Source organism: Haliotis rubra, unplaced genomic scaffold, assembly GCF_003918875.1.
Source record: "Haliotis rubra isolate DU_JTF1 unplaced genomic scaffold, ASM391887v1 Scf140, whole genome shotgun sequence".
In the NCBI taxonomy this organism is placed as follows: Eukaryota; Metazoa; Mollusca; class Gastropoda; order Lepetellida; family Haliotidae; genus Haliotis; species Haliotis rubra.
Genome location: NW_025765337.1, coordinates 359,431 through 383,311, shown reverse-complemented (window position 1 = coordinate 383,311; position 23,881 = coordinate 359,431). Strand labels below are relative to the sequence as shown.

The 23,881-nt window shown below is 37.8% G+C and overlaps 1 protein-coding gene across 1 annotated transcript in view; it reads right to left on the bottom strand.

Moving 5' to 3' along the window:
* The window catches only part of LOC124268872, a 155,022-nt gene that overhangs the window by 3,186 nt on the left and 127,955 nt on the right, over window positions 1–23,881 (bottom strand). Inside the window, exon 16 of the mRNA XM_046703899.1 lies at window positions 4,838–4,978. Within this exon, the coding sequence (XP_046559855.1) occupies window positions 4,838–4,978 (141 nt within the window). The remainder of the gene's footprint in view (window positions 1–4,837; window positions 4,979–23,881) is intronic.

Genomic DNA, 23,881 nt, shown 5'->3' with positions numbered 1-23,881 from the left:
ATGTGACCACTTTCAAATGTAAAAAGAATTCCCCTTGGGGTAATAAAGTATTGTCATTGTCATTGTCATACATTTAGCATTTTGTGTGAGAACCCTGGATAAGAGAGGCAAGTTCCCTCTGGAGTTCTTCTCACACACCAAGCCAACAATCACCCCTTGGTGAATGAGGGTACACTTGGTCCAATGTAAGTTATGTTTCTCAGGGAAGCGACTCAATGGATCTGGTCTTGGGCACAGTGACTTGGTACATTGCTCAAATGAGAAGGAACTTGCCCACATAATGTCCACCACTGGCGTGTCCAGGTTTGATCATTACAGACTGTTATGTGTTGATTTACAACAACATTGACCCAGAAATCTATACACCAAACACTGACCCAGAAATCTATACACCAAACATTGACCCAGAAATCTATACACCAAACATTGACCCAGAAATCTATACACCAAACACTGACCCAGAAATCTATACACCAAACATTGACCCAGAAATCTATACACCAAACATTGACCCAGAAATCTATACACCAAACATTGACCCAGAAATCTTTACACCAAACATTGACTCAGAAATCTATACACCAAACATTGACCCAGAAATCTATACACAAAGCATTGACCCAGAAATCTATACACCAAACATTGACCCAGAAATCTATACACAAAAGAATTCAGTGTGAAACCAACCAACAACTGTTATACAATTAGCAATTGTATTATATAATTTACATTTAAAAATCAATACAAATTGATGCAAAGTATTGGCAATGGAAGTTCATAATGAAGTGGGAATAAAAATTCAACAGCTGAAACATTACAACAGCTGTAAAATATAATAGAAGTGGAATTAGTACTGCATGGTATTGCTGTTATATATCAAACTGCAATATGTTTTTGCAACATTTTGACTGAAAACCAATATCTTGGTTAAAAACATATTACAAGTTTTGTCATTATGGTTTAAGTTAAGTTTAAGAATTTCTTTCACAACTGATGTTTCTCTTTGTAATTATTTGACAAACAACAGAAATGTAGGAGTGATTTTCTCTGAAGTTACTTCACTTGTCGGCCTACCCAAGACTGACTGACTGACTGAGTTTGGTTTTACGCTGCTTTTAGCAATATTCCAGCAACATCACGGCGCGGAACACCAGAAATGGGCTTCACACCTTGTACCCTTGTGGGGATTCGAACCCGGGTGTACGCTTTAACCACTAGGCTACCCCACCGACCCGCCTACCCAAGACGACAAAATGACTGACTATACTGCTTCAGCATTTGATATATTAATATTTACTGTATTTCTTGTGGTTCCAAATCAACCATGTAAAATGCTTCCAAACCTAATGCCTAAACTTGTTTAACCACACGTATAGGACAGCTCGATCCATGCAGTGGTGCAACGATCCAGTTGCGCTAAGTTATTAACCTGCATGTAATGCACCAAGATTATGAAGTCCTGACATGCGTTGCTGATTGCTCCTCTTTACTCATGGGCATATTTTTATTCATCTCGACTTGCACAGCAATGTCGGCTAACTACTGGTCACACGCCGTAGGTATATTTTTCTATGTTAAACTGGACCACATGCGTCCCTAGCAACATCATTCCATCAAGAGTTATCTCCCTTGTTTGGATTGTTTGTAAACAAAAGCTAGATGACGACACAATCTGGTATTGTTACATTCCCGATGGAGTCAATACTCTTCAGAAATTCATGCCATCAGTAAGGAAGAGTGGCAATCTATCCACAGTGTGCAAAAATCACTCTGTCCGTGCCACTGGTGCCACAATGTTGTTGAGTGTCACTTCAGTGCAGCTAAAGTTATTGCTGTCACTGGCCACAAGAGTGTATTGTCTCTCTCTGTTTATCAGAGAGTTGGCGATTTGAGAAAGAATGTATGGGAAAAGCCATTCGGAATACAATTCCACCTTCCCTTTCCCAATCTTCTACTTGACCTGCCTTGATGCCAGCGTTACAAAACGTCTCACTTTTTCGCCTGGTCCCCTTGTCTGCCATGACACTTCCTAGCGGCGATCATGACCAATGCATTGACTTCCACCTGAGAGGGGTCAGAATGGAAGATCTCTTTGGAGAATTCAGCGACAGAAATGCTGTAACGTGTAGGCCACAAATGCCAAGTCTGTACCAGTGACCGTAACAATCTCAAGATTCACTACAAGTAGAAATTGTCCAGGTGTTGACCTGATCTAGAACATCGCCATGTCTACAGCAACCTCTCACTTAGTCTCATGTGAGGGTCATTTACAAGACTAGTGCATCACAATACAGGTTATGCTGACCTAACCTTGATACCCAAGTTGATGAAAGTTTCATGTTAATAGAGTTGCAACTGCTTGCATCATTCTGTGTAATTAAAGAGTTCTTGAAAGATTAAATGTTTGACAATGAATGACAGTGAGGATTTCGAACATTTGATTGTAGAGTTTCTAAGGTGGAATGTCTTCACAAGGTCACGTAACCGTTCAAGCGCATATAAGAAATTACCGTTTCAGCTAACATTTCAGTCTAGAACCGTTGCACGGCAGTAGCTCAAATTTGTTGTGCTGAATGCAATGGTATGCAACCAAAAAATTGTAAGTTCACCAATAAAAAAAAGTTATACCCACACATTCAGACGCCATCTCATTCTCTCAGTCCAGATTAAAGCATTTAGTGAGGGTGTTCATCGAGATAAATTTGTTACCATGTGTCCGCAAGTTTCATATGGAGATTTATCAAGTGAAACATTATGTGGTGGTGTGTTGGGCGAGCTGTCTAAGGCGCCAGGCTAGTGATCCAGCGAGCTTAAGTTGCCAGGATCGAGCCCACCTGTGACCGGGCGTAAAAAACCTTGGAGTCAACTGTGTGTGCAGACTCTTTCAGTGTTGTCACAAGTGTACAGTACACAACCCTGTGCACTTAAAAGACCCACGAATCCGTTGGTAAATGACCAGATGGTGGTCACATGAATACGTGCAAACATCTTGTCGCGGGTACAGCAACGTGCAGTAGACTTGGACAAAGTACAGTGACTGTGTGTCCCAGTCCACCCAGCTGTGAAGGGGTACCTCGTAAGGATGGGAAAGCCACATTAACTTGGTGTGCCTAGTGGCTGCAAGAGTTGTATGTTCCCCAGGGAGTTGAGATTGATAATACAATGTGCCGTTTGAGATTGACATCAAATGATCGTGGGAAAAAAAAAGCGCCTTTAAGCAGCTGAGCTGGATATTGGCGCTATACAAATATATATAAATAGAAATATAAATATAATATCAAACTCGGAAACACATGGTAACTTTGAATAAAAAGACAACATTGAAACTAATAATAGTGATTTTGGATGCCATTCTCAGCCAAAGGATGCAAATGAAGACAGGGAGAAACTGTCCACACCAGCAACAGCCGAAAGTAAATCAAAATGGCTTTTTCATGAAGAATGCATTAAAAAGGAAACGACTAACACAATTTATAAATGTGAAACAAAAAGGTGTTGTTCTGTTACTTCAAACATTTAAACAAAATACCAATTAAGACATTCAGTCTTAAAATGAGAACTTTTGGTTTTTACATATATGCTCCCTGAAGATCGAGGACATGCCATGAAATGATGCACTGCATGATTTTACGGTGACACTGACACATCATTCAGTTTTACAATGGTTCAGTTTTATATACCATAAATTGTATAATGAAGAATGAGAGAATTGCTATCAATCTACAGGTTCCTGCTAAAGGTATTGCAATCCCATATAAAAAACAACACTCCTAGTGGTAACAGCAGTAAAGTCAGTGATATAAGAATTAAGTGTATAAAAACATAATGTAAACACTCAACTGGTGAGGTTCTTGGAAGGCATTTAGAAGTTGGTATTCAAGTAAAAGGCAACTAATATGGATGACAACTTCTTGTTTATTGTATGCCACAACGTTTCTGATGATTGATGAAGGAGCAAGGAATAGCCTGTCACAACGTTTCTGATGATTGACGAAGGAGCAAGGAATAGCCTGTCACAACGTTTCTGATGATTGACGAAGGGGCAAGGAATAGCCTGTCACAACGTTTCTGATGATTGACGAAGGGGCAAGGAATAGCCTGTCTAGCGTTTCTGATGATTTGACGAAGGGCAAGGAATAGCCTGTCAGCGTTTCTGATGATTGAATGAAGGGGCAAGGAATAGCCTGTCACAACGTTTCTGATGATTGACGAAGGGGCAAGGAATAGCCTGTCACAACGTTTCTGATGATTGACGAAGGGGCAAGGAATAGCCTGTCACAACGTTTCTGATGATTGACGAAGGGGCAAGGAATAGCCTGTCACAACGTTTCTGATGATTGACGAAGGAGCAAGGAATAGCCTGTCACAACGTTTCTGATGATTGACGAAGGAGCAAGGAATAGCCTGTCACAACGTTTCTGATGATTGACGAAGGGGCAAGGAATAGCCTGTCACAACGTTTCTGATGATTGACGAAGGGGCAAGGAATAGCCTGTCACAACGTTTCTGATGATTGACGAAGGGGCAAGGAATAGCCTGTCACAACGTTTCTGATGATTGACGAAGGGGCAAGGAATAGCCTGTCACAACGTTTCTGATGATTGACGAAGGAGCAAGGAATAGCCCAGAAACATTGGGACATACAATAAACAAGAAGTTGTCATCCATATTAGTTGCCTTTTACTCACCTGCTGGTTTGATGTAATGTGAGAATATAGATGAAAACATTTGTCCACTTGAATAATCTACATACCTTGTAGAAAGTTCTATATCATGCTGGAATTGTGTCAACAATCACATGGTAGTTAATCAACAAAGACAAGATGCATGCAGATACCTGTACATTAGGAATGTCCACTTCTAGACTGACATCGCTGGCACACGCAATCTCATCACTGTTGACAATATCACCAGATATACGTAGAGGAAGCAGTTCATCTTCCCCCACACTTGGGGGCGCCACTGATGATAGGTCCACCTACAAAAGGTATCAAATATGTCTGTCGTTATGACCTCAATAGGCTCTCAGACATCAACTTGACTTCTTTAATGGGATTATTGAACAGAATATGAGTAAATGTGCTTAAGACCACTTAGCACCGTTGGAGCAAGCAACAGGGAAATACCTAGCCCTGAAATTCTCAAGAGAGACAGCACTGGAGACTTATTCTAGAATCACCAGTAGAGAAAAGCATGGAACATAGTATGCCTATTCAACCCTTGGATCACTGTCAGGAGATGGTATACTGTGCACCCATTTAACCATGGAAACACTGTGAGAAGACAAGCATGCTATACTATGCACCAATTTAACCATTGAAACATTGTGAGAAGACAAGCATGGTATACTCTATAACTATCTAACCCTTGAAACACTGTGAGGAAACAAGCATGGTATACTCTATAACTATCTTACCCTTGAAACATTGTAAGGTGACAAGCATGGTATACTCTATAACTATCTAACCATTGAAACATTGTGAGAAGACAAGCATGGTATACTCTATAACTATCTAACCCTTGAAACACTGTGAGAAGACAAGCATGGTATACTCTATAACTATCTAACCCTTGAAACATTGTGAGGAAACAAGCATGGTATACTCTATAACTATCTAACCCTTGAAACATTGTGAGGAGACAAGCATGGTATACTCTATAACTATCTAACCCTTGAAACATTGTGAGAAGACAAGCATGGTATACTCTATATCTATCTAACCCTTGAAACATTGTGAGAAGACAAGCATGGTATACTCTATAACTATCTAACCCTTCAAACATTGTGAGGAGACAAGCATGGTATACTCTATAACTATCTAACCCTTGAAACACTGTGAGAAGACAAGCATGGTATACTCTATAACTATCTAACCCTTGAAACACTGTGAGAAGACAAGCATGGTATACTCTATAACTATTTAACCCTTCAAACACCGTGAGGAGACAAGCATGGTATACTCTATAACTATCTAACCCTTCAAACACTGTGAGAAGACAAGCATGGTATACTCTATAACTATCCAGCCCTTGAAACATTGTGAGAAGACAAGCATGGTATACTCTATAACTATTTAACCCTTCAAACACCGTGAGGAGACAAGCATGGTATACTCTATAACTATCTAACCCAGTTTGAAACATTGTGAGAAGACAAGCATGGTATACTCTATAACTATCCAGCCCTTGAAACATTGTGAGAAGACAAGCATGGTATACTCTATAACTATTTAACCCTTCAAACACTGTGAGAAGACAAGCATGGTATACTCTATAACTATCTAACCCTTGAAACATTGTGAAGACAAGCATGGTATACTCTATAACTATCTAACCCTTGAAACATTGTGAGAAGACAAGCATGGTATACTCTATAACTATTTAACCCTTGAAACATTGTGAGAAGACAAGCATGGTATACTCTATAACTATTTAACCCTTCAAACACTGTGAGAAGACAAGCATGGTATACTCTATAACTATCTAACCCTTGAAACATTGTGAGAAGACAAGCATGGTATACTCTATAACTATCTAACCCTTGAAACATTGTGAGAAGACAAGCATGGTATACTCTATAACTATTTAACCCTTGAAACATTGTGAGAAGACAAGCATGGTATACTCTATAACTATTTAACCCTTGAAACACTGTGAGGAGACAAGCATGGTATACTCTATAACTATCTAACCCTTGAAACATTGTGAGAAGACAAGCATGGTATACTCTATAACTATCTAACCCTTCAAACACTGTGAGAAGACAAGCATGGTATACTCTATAACTATCTAACCCTTGAAACATTATGAGAAGACAAGCATGGTATACTCTATAACTATCTAACCCTTGAAACATTGTGAGAAGACAAGCATGGTATACTCTATAACTATTTAACCCTTCAAACACTGTGAGGAGACAAGCATGGTATACTCTATAACTATCTAACCCTTGAAACATTGTGAGAAGACAGGCATGGTGTACTCTATAACTATCTAACCCTTGAAACATTGTGAGAAGACAAGCATGGTATACTCTATAACTATCTAACCCTTCAAACACAGTGAGGAGACAAGCATGGTATACTCTATAACTATCTAACCCTTGAAACATTGTGAGAAGACAAGCATGGTGTACTCTATAACTATCTAACCCTTGAAACATTGTGAGAAGACAAGCATGGTATACTCTATAACTATTTAACCCTTCAAACAATGTGAGGAGACAAGCATGGTATACTCTATAACTATCTAACCCTTCAAACACTGTGAGGAGACAAGCATGGTATACTCTATAACTATCTAACCCTTGAAACATTGTGAGAAGACAAGCATGGTATACTCTATAACTATCTAACCCTTGAAACATTGTGAGGAGACAAGCATGGTATACTCTATAACTATCTAACCCTTGAAACATTCTGAGAAGACAAGCATGGTATACTCTATAACTATCTAACCCTTGAAACATTGTGAGGAGACAAGCATGGTATACTCTATAACTATCTAACCCTTGAAACATTGTGAGAAGACAAGCATGGTATACTCTATAACTATCTAACCCTTGAAACATTGTGAGAAGACAAGCATGGTATACTCTATAACTATCTAACCCTTGAAACATTGTGAGAAGACAAGCATGGTATACTCTATAACTATCCAGCCCTTGAAACATTGTGAGGAGACAAGCATGGTGTACTCTATAACTATCTAACCCTTGAAACATTGTGAGAAGACAAGCATGGTATACTCTATAACTATCTAACCCTTGAAACATTGTGAGGAGACAAGCATGGTGTACTCTATAACTATCTTACCCTTGAAACATTGTGAGAAGACAAGCATGGTATACTCTATAACTTTTTAACCCTTCAAACACAGTGAGGAGACAAGCATGGTATACTCTTTAACTATCTAACCCTTGAAACACAGTGAGGAGACAAGCATGGTGTACTCTATAACTATCTAACCCTTGAAACATTGTGAGGAGACAAGTATGGTATACTCTATAACTATCTTACCCTTGAAACATTGTGAGAAGACAAGCATGGTATACTCTATAACTATCTAACCCTTCAAACATTGTGAGGAGACAAGCATGGTGTACTCTATAACTATCTTACCCTTGAAACATTGTGAGAAGACAAGCATGGTATACTCTATAACTTTTAAACCCTTCAAACACAGTGAGGAGACAAGCATGGTATACTCTTTAACTATCTAACCCTTGAAACACAGTGAGGAGACAAGCATGGTGTACTCTATAACTATCTAACCCTTGAAACATTGTGAGGAGACAAGTATGGTATACTCTATAACTATCTTACCCTTGAAACATTGTGAGAAGACAAGCATGGTATACTCTATAACTATCTAACCCTTGAAACATTGTAAGGGGAGACAAGCATGGTATACTCTCTATAACTATCCAGCCCTTGAAACATTGTGAGGAGACAAGCATGGTATACTCTATAACTATCTAACCCTTGAAACATTGTGAGAAGACAAGCATGGTATACTCTATAACTATCTAACCCTTGAAACATTGTGAGAAGACAAGCATGGTATACTCTATAACTTTTAACCCTTCAAACACAGTGAGGAGACAAGCATGGTATACTCTATAACTATCTAACCATTGAAACATTGTAAGGAGACAAGCATGGTATACTCTATAACTATCTTACCCTTGAAACATTGTGAGAAGACAAGCATGGTATACTCTATAACTATCTAACCCTTGAAACATTGTGAGAAGACAAGCATGGTATACTCTATAACTATCTAACCCTTGAAACATTGTGAGGAAACAAGCATGGTATACTCTATAACTATCTAACCCTTGAAACATTGTGAGGAGACAAGCATGGTATACTCTATAACTATCTAACCCTTGAAACATTGTGAGAAGACAAGCATGGTATACTCTATAACTATCTAACCCTTGAAACACTGTGAGAAGACAAGCATGGTATACTCTATAACTATTTAACCCTTCAAACACCATTGAGGAGACAAGCATGGTATACTCTATAACTATCTAACCCTTTGAAACACTGTGAAGACAAGCATGGTATACTCTATAACTATCCAGCCCTTGAAACATTGTGAGAAGACAAGCATGGTATACTCTATAACTATTTAACCCTTCAAACACCGTGAGGAGACAAGCATGGTATACTCTATAACTATCTAACCCTTGAAACATTGTGAGAAGACAAGCATGGTATACTCTATAACTATCCAGCCCTTGAAACATTGTGAGAAGACAAGCATGGTATACTCTATAACTATTTTACCCTTCAAACACTGTGAGGAGACAAGCATGGTATACTCTATAACTATCTAACCCTTGAAACATTGTGAGAAGACAAGCATGGTATACTCTATAACTATCTAACCCTTGAAACATTGTGAGAAGACAAGCATGGTATACTCTATAACTATCTAACCCTTCAAACACTGTGAGAAGACAAGCATGGTATACTCTATAACTATCTAACCCTTGAAACATTGTGAGAAGACAAGCATGGTATACTCTATAACTATCTAACCCTTGAAACATTGTGAGAAGACAAGCATGGTATACTCTATAACTATTTAACCCTTCAAACACTGTGAGGAGACAAGCATGGTATACTCTATAACTATCTAACCCTTGAAACATTGTGAGAAGACAAGCATGGTGTACTCTATAACTATCTAACCCTTCAAACACTGTGAGAAGACAAGCATGGTATACTCTATAACTATCTAACCCTTGAAACATTGTGAGAAGACAAGCATGGTATACTCTATAACTATCTAACCCTTCAAACACAGTGAGGAGACAAGCATGGTATACTCTATAACTATCTAACCCTTGAAACATTGTGAGAAGACAAGCATGGTATACTCTATAACTATCTAACCCTTGAAACATTGTGAGAAGACAAGCATGGTATACTCTATAACTATCCAGCCCTTGAAACATTGTGAGGAGACAAGCATGGTGTACTCTATAACTATCTTACCCTTGAAACATTGTGAGAAGACAAGCATGGTATACTCTATAACTTTTAACCCTTCAAACACAGTGAGGAGACAAGCATGGTATACTCTTTAACTATCTAACCCTTGAAACACAGTGAGGAGACAAGCATGGTGTACTCTATAACTATCTAACCCTTGAAACATTGTGAGGAGACAAGTATGGTATACTCTATAACTATCTTACCCTTGAAACATTGTGAGAAGACAAGCATGGTATACTCTATAACTATCTAACCCTTGAAACATTGTGAGGAGACAAGCATGGTGTACTCTATAACTATCTTACCCTTGAAACATTGTGAGAAGACAAGCATGGTATACTCTATAACTTTTTAACCCTTCAAACACAGTGAGGAGACAAGCATGGTATACTCTTTAACTATCTAACCCTTGAAACACAGTGAGGAGACAAGCATGGTGTACTCTATAACTATCTAACCCTTGAAACATTGTGAGGAGACAAGTATGGTATACTCTATAACTATCTTACCCTTGAAACATTGTGAGAAGACAAGCATGGTATACTCTATAACTATCTAACCCTTCAAACATTGTAAGGAGACAAGCATGGTATACTCTATAACTATCCAGCCCTTCAAACATTGTGAGGAGACAAGCATGGTGTACTCTATAACTATCTAACCCTTGAAACATTGTGAGAAGACAAGCATGGTATACTCTATAACTACCTAACCCTTGAAACACTGTGAGAAGACAAGCATGGTATACTCTATAACTTTTTACCTTCAAACACAGTGAGGGAGACAAGCATGGTATACTCTATAACTATCTAACCCTTGAAACATTGTAAGGGAGACAAGCATGGTATACTCTATAACTATCTTACCCTTGAAACATTGTGAGAAGACAAGCATGGTATACTCTATAACTATCTAACCCTTGAAACATTGTGAGAAGACAAGCATGGTATACTCTATAACTATCTAACCCTTCAAACATTGTGAGGGGAGACAAGCATGGTATACTCTATAACTATCTAACCCTTGAAACATTGTGAGAAGACAAGCATGGTATACTCTATAACTATCTAACCCTTGAAACATTGTGAGAAGACAAGCATGGTATACTCTATAACTATCTAACCCTTGAAACATTGTGAGAAGACAAGCATGGTATACTCTATAACTATCTAACCCTTGAAACACTGTGAGAAGACAAGCATGGTATGCTCTATAACTTTTTAACCCTTGAAACACAGTGAGGGAGACAAGCATGGTGTGCTCTTTAACTATCTAACCCTTTGAAACACAGTGAGGGAGACAAGCATGGTATACTCTATAACTATCTAACCCTTGAAACATTGTGAGGAGACAAGTATGGTATACTCTATAACTATCTAACCCTTGAAACATTGTGAGAAGACAAGCATGGTATACTCTCTATAACTATCTAACCCTTGAAACATTGTGAGAAGACAAGCATGGTATACTCTATAACTATCTAACCCTTGAAACACTGTGAGAAGACAAGCATGGTATACTCTATAACTTTTTTAACCCTTGAAAACACAGTGAGGAGACAAGCATGGTATACTCTTTAACTATCTAACCCTTGAAACACAGTGAGGAGACAAGCATGGTATACTCTATAACTATCTAACCCTTGAAACATTGTGAGGAGACAAGCATGGTATACTCTATAACTATCTAACCCTTGAAACATTGTGAGGAGACAAGCATGGTATACTCTATAACTATCTAACCCTTCAAACATTGTGAGGAGACAAGCATGGTATACTCTATAACTATCTAACCCTTCAAACACTGTGAGGAGACAAGCATGGTATACTCTATAACTATCTAACCCTTGAAACACTGTGAGAAGACAAGCATGGTATACTCTATAACTATCTAACCCTTGAAACATTGTGAAGACAAGCATGGTATGCTCTATAACTATCCAGCCCTTGAAACATTGTGAGAAGACAAGCATGGTATACTCTATAACTATCTAACCCTTGATACACTGTGAGGAAACAAGCATGGTATACTCTATAACTATCTAACCCTTGAAACACTGTGAGAAGACAAGCATGGTATACTCTATAACTATCTAACCCTTGAAACATTGTGAGAAGACAAGCATGGTATACTCTATAACTATCTAACCCTTGAAACATTGTGAGAAGACAAGCATGGTATACTCTATAACTATCTAACCCTTTGAAACATTGTGAGAAGACAAGCATGGTATACTCTATAACTATCTAACCCTTGAAACACTGTGAGAAAGACAAGCATGGTATGCTCTATAACTTTTAACCCTTGAAACACAGTGAGGGAGACAAGCATGGTGTACTCTTTAACTATCTAACCCTTGAAACACAGTGAGGGAGACAAGCATGGTATACTCTATAACTATCTAACCCTTGAAACATTGTGAGGAGACAAGTATGGTATACTCTATAACTATCTAACCCTTGAAACATTGTGAGAAGACAAGCATGGTATACTCTATAACTATCTAACCCTTGAAACATTGTGAGAAGACAAGCATGGTATACTCTATAACTATCTAACCCTTGAAACACTGTGAGAAGACAAGCATGGTATACTCTATAACTTTTTAACCCTTGAAACACAGTGAGGAGACAAGCATGGTATACTCTTTAACTATCTAACCCTTGAAACACAGTGAGGAGACAAGCATGGTATACTCTATAACTATCTAACCCTTGAAACATTGTGAGGAGACAAGCATGGTATACTCTATAACTATCTAACCCTTGAAACATTGTGAGGAGACAAGCATGGTATACTCTATAACTATCTAACCCTTCAAACATTGTGAGAAGACAAGCATGGTATACTCTATAACTATCTAACCCTTCAAACACTGTGAGGAGACAAGCATGGTATACTCTATAACTATCTAACCCTTGAAACACTGTGAGAAGACAAGCATGGTATACTCTATAACTATCTAACCCTTGAAACATTGTGAGAAGACAAGCATGGTATACTCTATAACTATCCAGCCCTTGAAACATTGTGAGAAGACAAGCATGGTATACTCTATAACTATCTAACCCTTGAAACACTGTGAGGAAACAAGCATGGTATATACTCTATAACTATCTAACCCTTGAAACACTGTGAGAAGACAAGCATGGTATACTCTATAACTATCTAACCCTTGAAACACTGTGAGGAAACAAGTATGGTATACTCTATAACTATCTAACCCTTGAAACACTGTGAGAAGACAAGCATGGTATACTCTATAACTATCTAACCCTTGAAACACTGTGAGGAAACAAGTATGGTATACTCTATAACTATCTAACCCTTCAAACACTGTGAGAAGACAAGCATGGTATACTCTATAACTATCTAACCCTTCAAACATTGTGAGAAGACAAGCATGGTATACTCTATAACTTTTTAACCCTTGAAACACAGTGAGGAGACAAGCATGGTATACTCTTTAACTATCTAACCCTTGAAACACAGTGAGGAGACAAGCATGGTATACTCTATAACTATCTAACCCTTGAAACATTGTGAGGAGACAAGTATGGTATACTCTATAACTATTTAACCCTTCAAACACTGTGAGGAGACAAGCATGGTATACTCTATAACTATCTAACCCTTGAAACATTGTGAGAAGACAAGCATGGTGTACTCTATAACTATCTAACCCTTCAAACACTGTGAGAAGACAAGCATGGTATACTCTATAACTATCTAACCCTTGAAACATTGTGAGAAGACAAGCATGGTATACTCTGTAACTATCTAACCCTTCAAACACAGTGAGGAGACAAGCATGGTATACTCTATAACTATCTAACCCTTGAAACATTGTGAGAAGACAAGCATGGTATACTCTATAACTATCTAACCCTTGAAACATTGTGAGAAGACAAGCATGGTATACTCTATAACTATCCAGCCCTTGAAACATTGTGAGGAGACAAGCATGGTGTACTCTATAACTATCTTACCCTTGAAACATTGTGAGAAGACAAGCATGGTATACTCTATAACTTTTTAACCCTTCAAACACAGTGAGGAGACAAGCATGGTATACTCTTTAACTATCTAACCCTTGAAACACAGTGAGGAGACAAGCATGGTGTACTCTATAACTATCTAACCCTTGAAACATTGTGAGGAGACAAGTATGGTATACTCTATAACTATCTTACCCTTGAAACATTGTGAGAAGACAAGCATGGTATACTCTATAACTATCTAACCCTTGAAACATTGTGAGGAGACAAGCATGGTGTACTCTATAACTATCTTACCCTTGAAACATTGTGAGAAGACAAGCATGGTATACTCTATAACTTTTTAACCCTTCAAACACAGTGAGGGAGACAAGCATGGTATACTCTTTAACTATCTAACCCTTGAAACACAGTGAGGAGACAAGCATGGTGTACTCTATAACTATCTAACCCTTGAAACATTGTGAGGGAGACAAGTATGGTATACTCTATAACTATCTTACCCTTGAAACATTGTGAGAAGACAAGCATGGTATACTCTATAACTATCTAACCCTTCAAACATTGTGAGGAGACAAGCATGGTATACTCTATAACTATCCAGCCCTTGAAACATTGTGAGGAGACAAGCATGGTGTACTCTATAACTATCTAACCCTTGAAACATTGTGAGAAGACAAGCATGGTATACTCTATAACTACCTAACCCTTGAAACACTGTGAGAAGACAAGCATGGTATACTCTATAACTTTTTTACCCCTTCAAACACAGTGAGGGAGACAAGCATGGTATACTCTATAACTATCTAACCCTTGAAACATTGTAGGGAGACAAGCATGGTATACTCTATAACTATCTTACCCTTGAAACATTGTGAGAAGACAAGCATGGTATACTCTATAACTATCTAACCCTTGAAACATTGTGAGAAGACAAGCATGGTATACTCTATAACTATCTAACCCTTCAAACATTGTGAGGAGACAAGCATGGTATACTCTATAACTATCTAACCCTTGAAACATTGTGAGAAGACAAGCATGGTATGCTCTATAACTATCTAACCCATGAAACACTGTGAGAAGACAAGCATGGTATACTCTATAACTTTTAACCCTTGAAACACAGTGAGGAGACAAGCATGGTATACTCTTTAACTATCTAACCCTTGAAACACAGTGAGGAGACAAGCATGGTATACTCTATAACTATCTAACCCTTGAAACATTGTGAGGAGACAAGCATGGTATACTCTATAACTATCTAACCCTTGAAACATTGTGAGGAGACAAGCATGGTATACTCTATAACTATCTAACCCTTCAAACATTGTGAGAAGACAAGCATGGTATACTCTATAACTATCTAACCCCTTCAAACACTGTGAGGAGACAAGCATGGTATACTCTATAACTATCTAACCCTTGAAACACTGTGAGAAGACAAGCATGGTATACTCTATAACTATCTAACCCTTGAAACATTGTGAGAAGACAAGCATGGTATACTCTATAACTATCCAGCCCTTGAAACATTGTGAGAAGACAAGCATGGTATACTCTATAACTATCTAACCCTTGAAACACTGTGAGGAAACAAGCATGGTATACTCTATAACTATCTAACCCTTGAAACACTGTGAGAAGACAAGCATGGTATACTCTATAACTATCTAACCCTTGAAACACTGTGAGGAAACAAGTATGGTATACTCTATAACTATCTAAACCTTGAAACACTGTGAGAAGACAAGCATGGTATACTCTATAACTATCTAACCCTTGAAACACTGTGAGGAAACAAGTATGGTATACTCTATAACTATCTAACCCTTCAAACACTGTGAGAAGACAAGCATGGTATACTCTATAACTATCTAACCCTTCAAACATTGTGAGAAGACAAGCATGGTATACTCTATAACTATCTAACCCTTGAAACACTGTGAGGGAAACAAGTGTGGTATGCTCTATAACTATCTAACCCTTGAAACACTGTGAGAAGACAAGCATGGTATACTCTATAACTATCTAACCCTTCAAACACTGTGAGAAGACAAGCATGGTATACTCTATAACTATCTAACCCTTCAAACATTGTGAGAAGACAAGCATGGTATACTCTATAACTATCTAACCCTTTGAAACACTGTGAGGAAACAAGTATGGTATACTCTATAACTATCTAACCCTTGAAACACTGTGAGAGAGACAAGCATGGTATACTCTATAACTATCTAACCCTTCAAACATTGTGAGAAGACAAGCATGGTATACTCTATAACTATCTAACCCTTGAAACACTGTGAGGAAACAAAGTATGGTATACTCTATAACTATCTAACCCTTGAAACACTGTGAGGAGACAAGCATGGTATACTCTATAACTTTTTTAACCCTTCAAACACAGTGAGGGAGACAAGCATGGTATACTCTTTAACTATCTAACCCTTGAAACACAGTGAGGAGACAAGCATGGTGTACTCTATAACTATCTAACCCTTGAAACATTGTGAGGAGACAAGTATGGTATACTCTATAACTATCTTACCCTTGAAACATTGTGAGAAGACAAGCATGGTATACTCTATAACTATCTAACCCTTGAAACATTGTGAGGAGACAAGCATGGTGTACTCTATAACTATCTTACCCTTGAAACATTGTGAGAAGACAAGCATGGTATACTCTATAACTTTTTACCCTTCAAACACAGTGAGGAGACAAGCATGGTATACTCTTTAACTATCTAACCCTTGAAACACAGTGAGAAGACAGGCATGGTGTACTCTATAACTATCTAACCCTTGAAACATTGTGAGAAGACAAGCATGGTATACTCTATAACTATCTAACCCTTCAAACACAGTGAGGAGACAAGCATGGTATACTCTATAACTATCTAACCCTTGAAACATTGTGAGAAGACAAGCATGGTGTACTCTATAACTATCTAACCCTTGAAACATTGTGAGAAGACAAGCATGGTATACTCTATAACTATTTAACCCTTCAAACAATGTGAGGAGACAAGCATGGTATACTCTATAACTATCTAACCCTTCAAACACTGTGAGGAGACAAGCATGGTATACTCTATAACTATCTAACCCTTGAAACATTGTGAGAAGACAAGCATGGTATACTCTATAACTATCTAACCCTTGAAACATTGTGAGAAGACAAGCATGGTATACTCTATAACTATCCAGCCCTTGAAACATTGTGAGAAGACAAGCATGGTATACTCTATAACTATCATCTAACCCCTTGAAACACTGTGAGGAAACAAGCATGGTATACTCTATAACTATCTAACCCTTGAAACACTGTGAGAAGACAAGCATGGTATACTCTATAACTATCTAACCCTTGAAACATTGTGAGAAGACAAGCATGGTATACTCTATAACTATCTAACCCTTGAAACATTGTGAGAAGACAAGCATGGTATACTCTATAACTATCTAACCCTTGAAACATTGTGAGAAGACAAGCATGGTATACTCTATAACTATCTAACCCTTGAAACACTGTGAGAAGACAAGCATGGTATGCTCTATAACTTTTTAACCCTTGAAACACAGTGAGGAGACAAGCATGGTGTACTCTTTAACTATCTAACCCTTGAAACACAGTGAGGAGACAAGCATGGTATACTCTATAACTATCTAACCCTTGAAACATTGTGAGGAGACAAGTATGGTATACTCTATAACTATCTAACCCTTGAAACATTGTGAGAAGACAAGCATGGTATACTCTATAACTATCTAACCCTTGAAACATTGTGAGAAGACAAGCATGGTATACTCTATAACTATCTAACCCTTGAAACACTGTGAGAAGACAAGCATGGTATACTCTATAACTTTTTAACCCTTGAAACACAGTGAGGAGACAAGCATGGTATACTCTTTAACTATCTAACCCTTGAAACACAGTGAGGAGACAAGCATGGTATACTCTATAACTATCTAACCCTTGAAACATTGTGAGGAGACAAGCATGGTATACTCTATAACTATCTAACCCTTGAAACATTGTGAGGGAGACAAGCATGGTATACTCTATAACTATCTAACCCTTCAAACATTGTGAGAAGACAAGCATGGTATACTCTATAACTATCTAACCCTTCAAACACTGTGAGGAGACAAGCATGGTATACTCTATAACTATCTAACCCTTGAAACACTGTGAGAAGACAAGCATGGTATACTCTATAACTATCTAACCCTTGAAACATTGTGAGAAGACAAGCATGGTATACTCTATAACTATCCAGCCCTTGAAACATTGTGAGAAGACAAGCATGGTATACTCTATAACTATCTAACCCTTGAAACACTGTGAGGAAACAAGCATGGTATACTCTATAACTATCTAACCCTTGAAACACTGTGAGAAGACAAGCATGGTATACTCTATAACTATCTAACCCTTGAAACACTGTGAGGAAACAAGTATGGTATACTCTATAACTATCTAACCCTTGAAACACTGTGAGAAGACAAGCATGGTATACTCTATAACTATCTAACCCTTGAAACACTGTGAGGAAACAAGTATGGTATACTCTATAACTATCTAACCCTTCAAACACTGTGAGAAGACAAGCATGGTATACTCTATAACTATCTAACCCTTCAAACATTGTGAGAAGACAAGCATGGTATACTCTATAACTTTTTAACCCTTGAAACACAGTGAGGAGACAAGCATGGTGTACTCTTTAACTATCTAACCCTTGAAACACAGTGAGGAGACAAGCATGGTATACTCTATAACTATCTAACCCTTGAAACATTGTGAGAAGACAAGCATGGTATACTCTATAACTATCTAACCCTTGAAACATTGTGAGAAGACAAGCATGGTATACTCTATAACTATCCAGCCCTTGAAACATTGTGAGGGAGACAAGCATGGTGTACTCTATAACTATCTTACCCCTTGAAACATTGTGAGAAGACAAGCATGGTATACTCTATAACTTTTTAACCCTTCAAACACAGTGAGGAGACAAGCATGGTATACTCTTTAACTATCTAACCCTTGAAACACACAGTGAGGAGACAAGCATGGTGTACTCTATAACTATCTAACCTTGAAACATTGTGAGGGAGACAAGTATGGTATACTCTATAACTATCTTACCCTTGAAACATTGTGAGAAGACAAGCATGGTATACTCTATAACTATCTAACCCTTGAAACATTGTGAGGAGACAAGCATGGTGTACTCTATAACTATCTTACCCCTTGAAACATTGTGAGAAGACAAGCATGGTATACTCTATAACTTTTTAACCCTTCAAACACAGTGAGGAGACAAGCATGGTATACTCTTTAACTATCTAACCCTTGAAACACAGTGAGGAGACAAGCATGGTGTACTCTATAACTATCTAAACCCTTGAAACATTGTGAGGAGACAAGTATGGTATACTCTATAACTATCTTACCCTTGAAACATTGTGAGAAGACAAGCATGGTATACTCTATAACTATCTAACCCTTCAAACATTGTAAGGAGACAAGCATGGTATACTCTATAACTATCCAGCCCTTCAAACATTGTGAGGAGACAAGCATGGTGTACTCTATAACTATCTAACCCTTGAAACATTGTGAGAAGACAAGCATGGTATACTCTATAACTACCTAACCCTTGAAACACTGTGAGAAGACAAGCATGGTATACTCTATAACTTTTTACCCCTTCAAACACAGTGAGGAGACAAGCATGGTATACTCTATAACTATCTAACCCTTGAAACATTGTAAGGAGACAAGCATGGTATACTCTATAACTATCTTACCCTTGAAACATTGTGAGAAGACAAGCATGGTATACTCTATAACTATCTAACCCTTGAAACATTGTGAGAAGACAAGCATGGTATACTCTATAACTATCTAACCCTTCAAACATTGTGAGGAGACAAGCATGGTATACTCTATAACTATCTAACCCTTGAAACATTGTGAGAAGACAAGCATGGTATACTCTATAACTATCTAACCCTTGAAACACTGTGAGAAGACAAGCATGGTATACTCTATAACTTTTTAACCCTTGAAACACAGTGAGGAGACAAGCATGGTATACTCTTTAACTATCTAACCCTTGAAACACAGTGAGGAGACAAGCATGGTATACTCTATAACTATCTAACCCTTGAAACATTGTGAGGAGACAAGCATGGTATACTCTATAACTATCTAACCCTTGAAACATTGTGAGGGAGACAAGCATGGTATACTCTATAACTATCTAACCCTTCAAACATTGTGAGAAGACAAGCATGGTATACTCTATAACTATCTAACCCTTCAAACACTGTGAGGAGACAAGCATGGTATACTCTATAACTATCTAACCCTTGAAACACTGTGAGAAGACAAGCATGGTATACTCTATAACTATCTAACCCTTGAAACATTGTGAGAAGACAAGCATGGTATACTCTATAACTATCCAGCCCTTGAAACATTGTGAGAAGACAAGCATGGTATACTCTATAACTATCTAACCCTTCAAACACTGTGAGGAAACAAGCATGGTATACTCTATAACTATCTAACCCTTGAAACACTGTGAGAAGACAAGCATGGTATACTCTATAACTATCTAACCCTTGAAACACTGTGAGGAAACAAGTATGGTATACTCTATAACTATCTAACCCTTGAAACACTGTGAGAAGACAAGCATGGTATACTCTATAACTATCTAACCCTTGAAACACTGTGAGGAAACAAGTATGGTATACTCTATAACTATCTAACCCTTCAAACACTGTGAGAAGACAAGCATGGTATACTCTATAACTATCTAACCCTTCAAACATTGTGAGAAGACAAGCATGGTATACTCTATAACTATCTAACCCTTGAAACACTGTGAGGAAACAAGTGGTATACTCTATAACTATCTAACCCTTGAAACACTGTGAGAAGACAAGCATGGTATACTCTATAACTATCTAACCCTTCAAACACTGTGAGAAGACAAGCATGGTATACTCTATAACTATCTAACCCTTCAAACATTGTGAGAAGACAAGCATGGTATACTCTATAACTATCTAACCCTTGAAACACTGTGAGGAAACAAGTATGGTATACTCTATAACTATCTAACCCTTGAAACACTGTGAGAAGACAAGCATGGTATACTCTATAACTATCTAACCCTTCAAACATTGTGTGAGAAGACAAGCATGGTATACTCTATAACTATCTAACCCTTGAAACACTGTGAGGAAACAAGTATGGTATACTCTATAACTATCTAACCCTTGAAACACTGTGAGAAGACAAGCATGGTATACTCTATAACTTTTTAACCCTTCAAACACAGTGAGGAGACAAGCATGGTATACTCTTTAACTATCTAACCCTTGAAACACAGTGAGGAGACAAGCATGGTGTACTCTATAACTATCTAACCCTTGAAACATTGTGAGGAGACAAGTATGGTATACTCTATAACTATCTTACCCTTGAAACATTGTGAGAAGACAAGCATGGTATACTCTATAACTATCTAACCCTTGAAACATTGTGAGGAGACAAGCATGGTGTACTCTATAACTATCTTACCCTTGAAACATTGTGAGAAGACAAGCATGGTATACTCTATAACTTTTAACCCTTCAAACACAGTGAGGAGACAAGCATGGTATACTCTTTAACTATCTAACCCTTGAAACACAGTGAGGAGACAAGCATGGTGTACTCTATAACTATCTAACCCTTGAAACATTGTGAGGAGACAAGTATGGTATACTCTATAACTATCTTACCCTTGAAACATTGTGAGAAGACAAGCATGGTATACTCTATAACTATCTAACCCTTCAAACATTGTAAGGAGACAAGCATGGTATACTCTATAACTATCAAGCCCTTGAAACATTGTGAGGAGACAAGCATGGTGTACTCTATAACTATCTAACCCTTGAAACATTGTGAGAAGACAAGCATGGTATACTCTATAACTACCTAACCCTTGAAACACTGTGAGAAGACAAGCATGGTATACTCTATAACTTTTTAACCCTTCAAACACAGTGAGGAGACAAGCATGGTATACTCTATAACTATCTAACCCTTGAAACATTGTAAGGAGACAAGCATGGTATACTCTATAACTATCTTACCCTTGAAACATTGTGAGAAGACAAGCATGGTATACTCTATAACTATCTAACCCTTGAAACATTGTGAGAAGACAAGCATGGTATACTCTATAACTATCTAACCCTTCAAACATTGTGAGGAGACAAGCATGGTATACTCTATAACTATCTAACCCTTGAAACATTGTGAAAAGACAAGCATGGTATACTCTATAACTATCTAACCCTTCAAACATTGTGAGAGAAGACAAGCATGGTATACTCTATAACTATCTAACCCTTTGAAACATTGTGAGAAGACAAGCATGGTATACTCTATAACTATCTAACCCTTGAAACACTCAGGAGAAGACAAGCATGGTATGCTCTATAACTTTTTAACCCTTGAAACACAGTGAGGGAGACAAGCATGGTGTACTCTTAACTATCTAACCCTTGAAACACAGTGAGGAGACAAGCATGGTATACTCTATAACTATCTAACCCTTGAAACATTGTGAGGGAGACAAGTATGGTATACTCTATAACTATTCTAACCCTTGAAACATTGTGAGAAGACAAGCATGGTATACTCTATAACTATCTAACCCTTGAAACATTGTGAGAAGACAAGCATGGTATACTCTATAACTATCTAACCCTTGAAACACTGTGAGAAGACAAGCATGGTATACTCTATAACTTTTAACCCTTGAAACACAGTGAGGAGACAAGCATGGTATACTCTTTAACTATCTAACCCTTGAAACACAGTGAGGAGACAAGCATGGTATACTCTATAACTATCTAACCCTTGAAACATTGTGAGGAGACAAGCATGGTATACTCTATAACTATCTAACCCTTGAAACATTGTGAGGAGACAAGCATGGTATACTCTATAACTATCTAACCCTTCAAACATTGTGAGAAGACAAGCATGGTATACTCTATAACTATCTAACCCTTCAAACACTGTGAGGGAGACAAGCATGGTATACTCTATAACTATCTAACCCTTCAAACACTGTGAGAAGACAAGCATGGTATACTCTATAACTATCTAACCCTTGAAACATTGTGAGAAGACAAGCATGGTATACTCTATAACTATCCAGCCCTTGAAACATTGTGAGAAGACAAGCATGGTATATACTCTATAACTATCTAACCCTTGAAACACTGTGAGGAAACAAGCATGGTATACTCTATAACTATCTAACCCTTGAAACACTGTGAGAAGACAAGCATGGTATACTCTATAACTATCTAACCCTTGAAACACTGTGAGGAAACAAGTATGGTATTACTCTATAACTATCTAACCCTTGAAACACTGTGAGAAGACAAGCATGGTATACTCTATAACTATCTAACCTTGAAACACTGTGAGGAAACAAGTATGGTATACTCTATAACTATCTAACCCTTCAAACACTGTGAGAAGACAAGCATGGTATACTCTATAACTATCTAACCCTTCAAACATTGTGAGAAGACAAGCATGGTATACTCTATAACTATCTAACCCTTGAAACACTGTGAGGAAACAAGTATGGTATACTCTATAACTATCTAACCCTTGAAACACTGTGAGAAGACAAGCATGGTATACTCTATAACTATCTAACCCTTCAAACACATTGAGAGAGACAAGCATGGTATACTCTATAACTATCTAACCCTTGAAACACTGTGAGGAAACAAGTATGGTATACTCTATAACTATCTAACCCTTGAAACA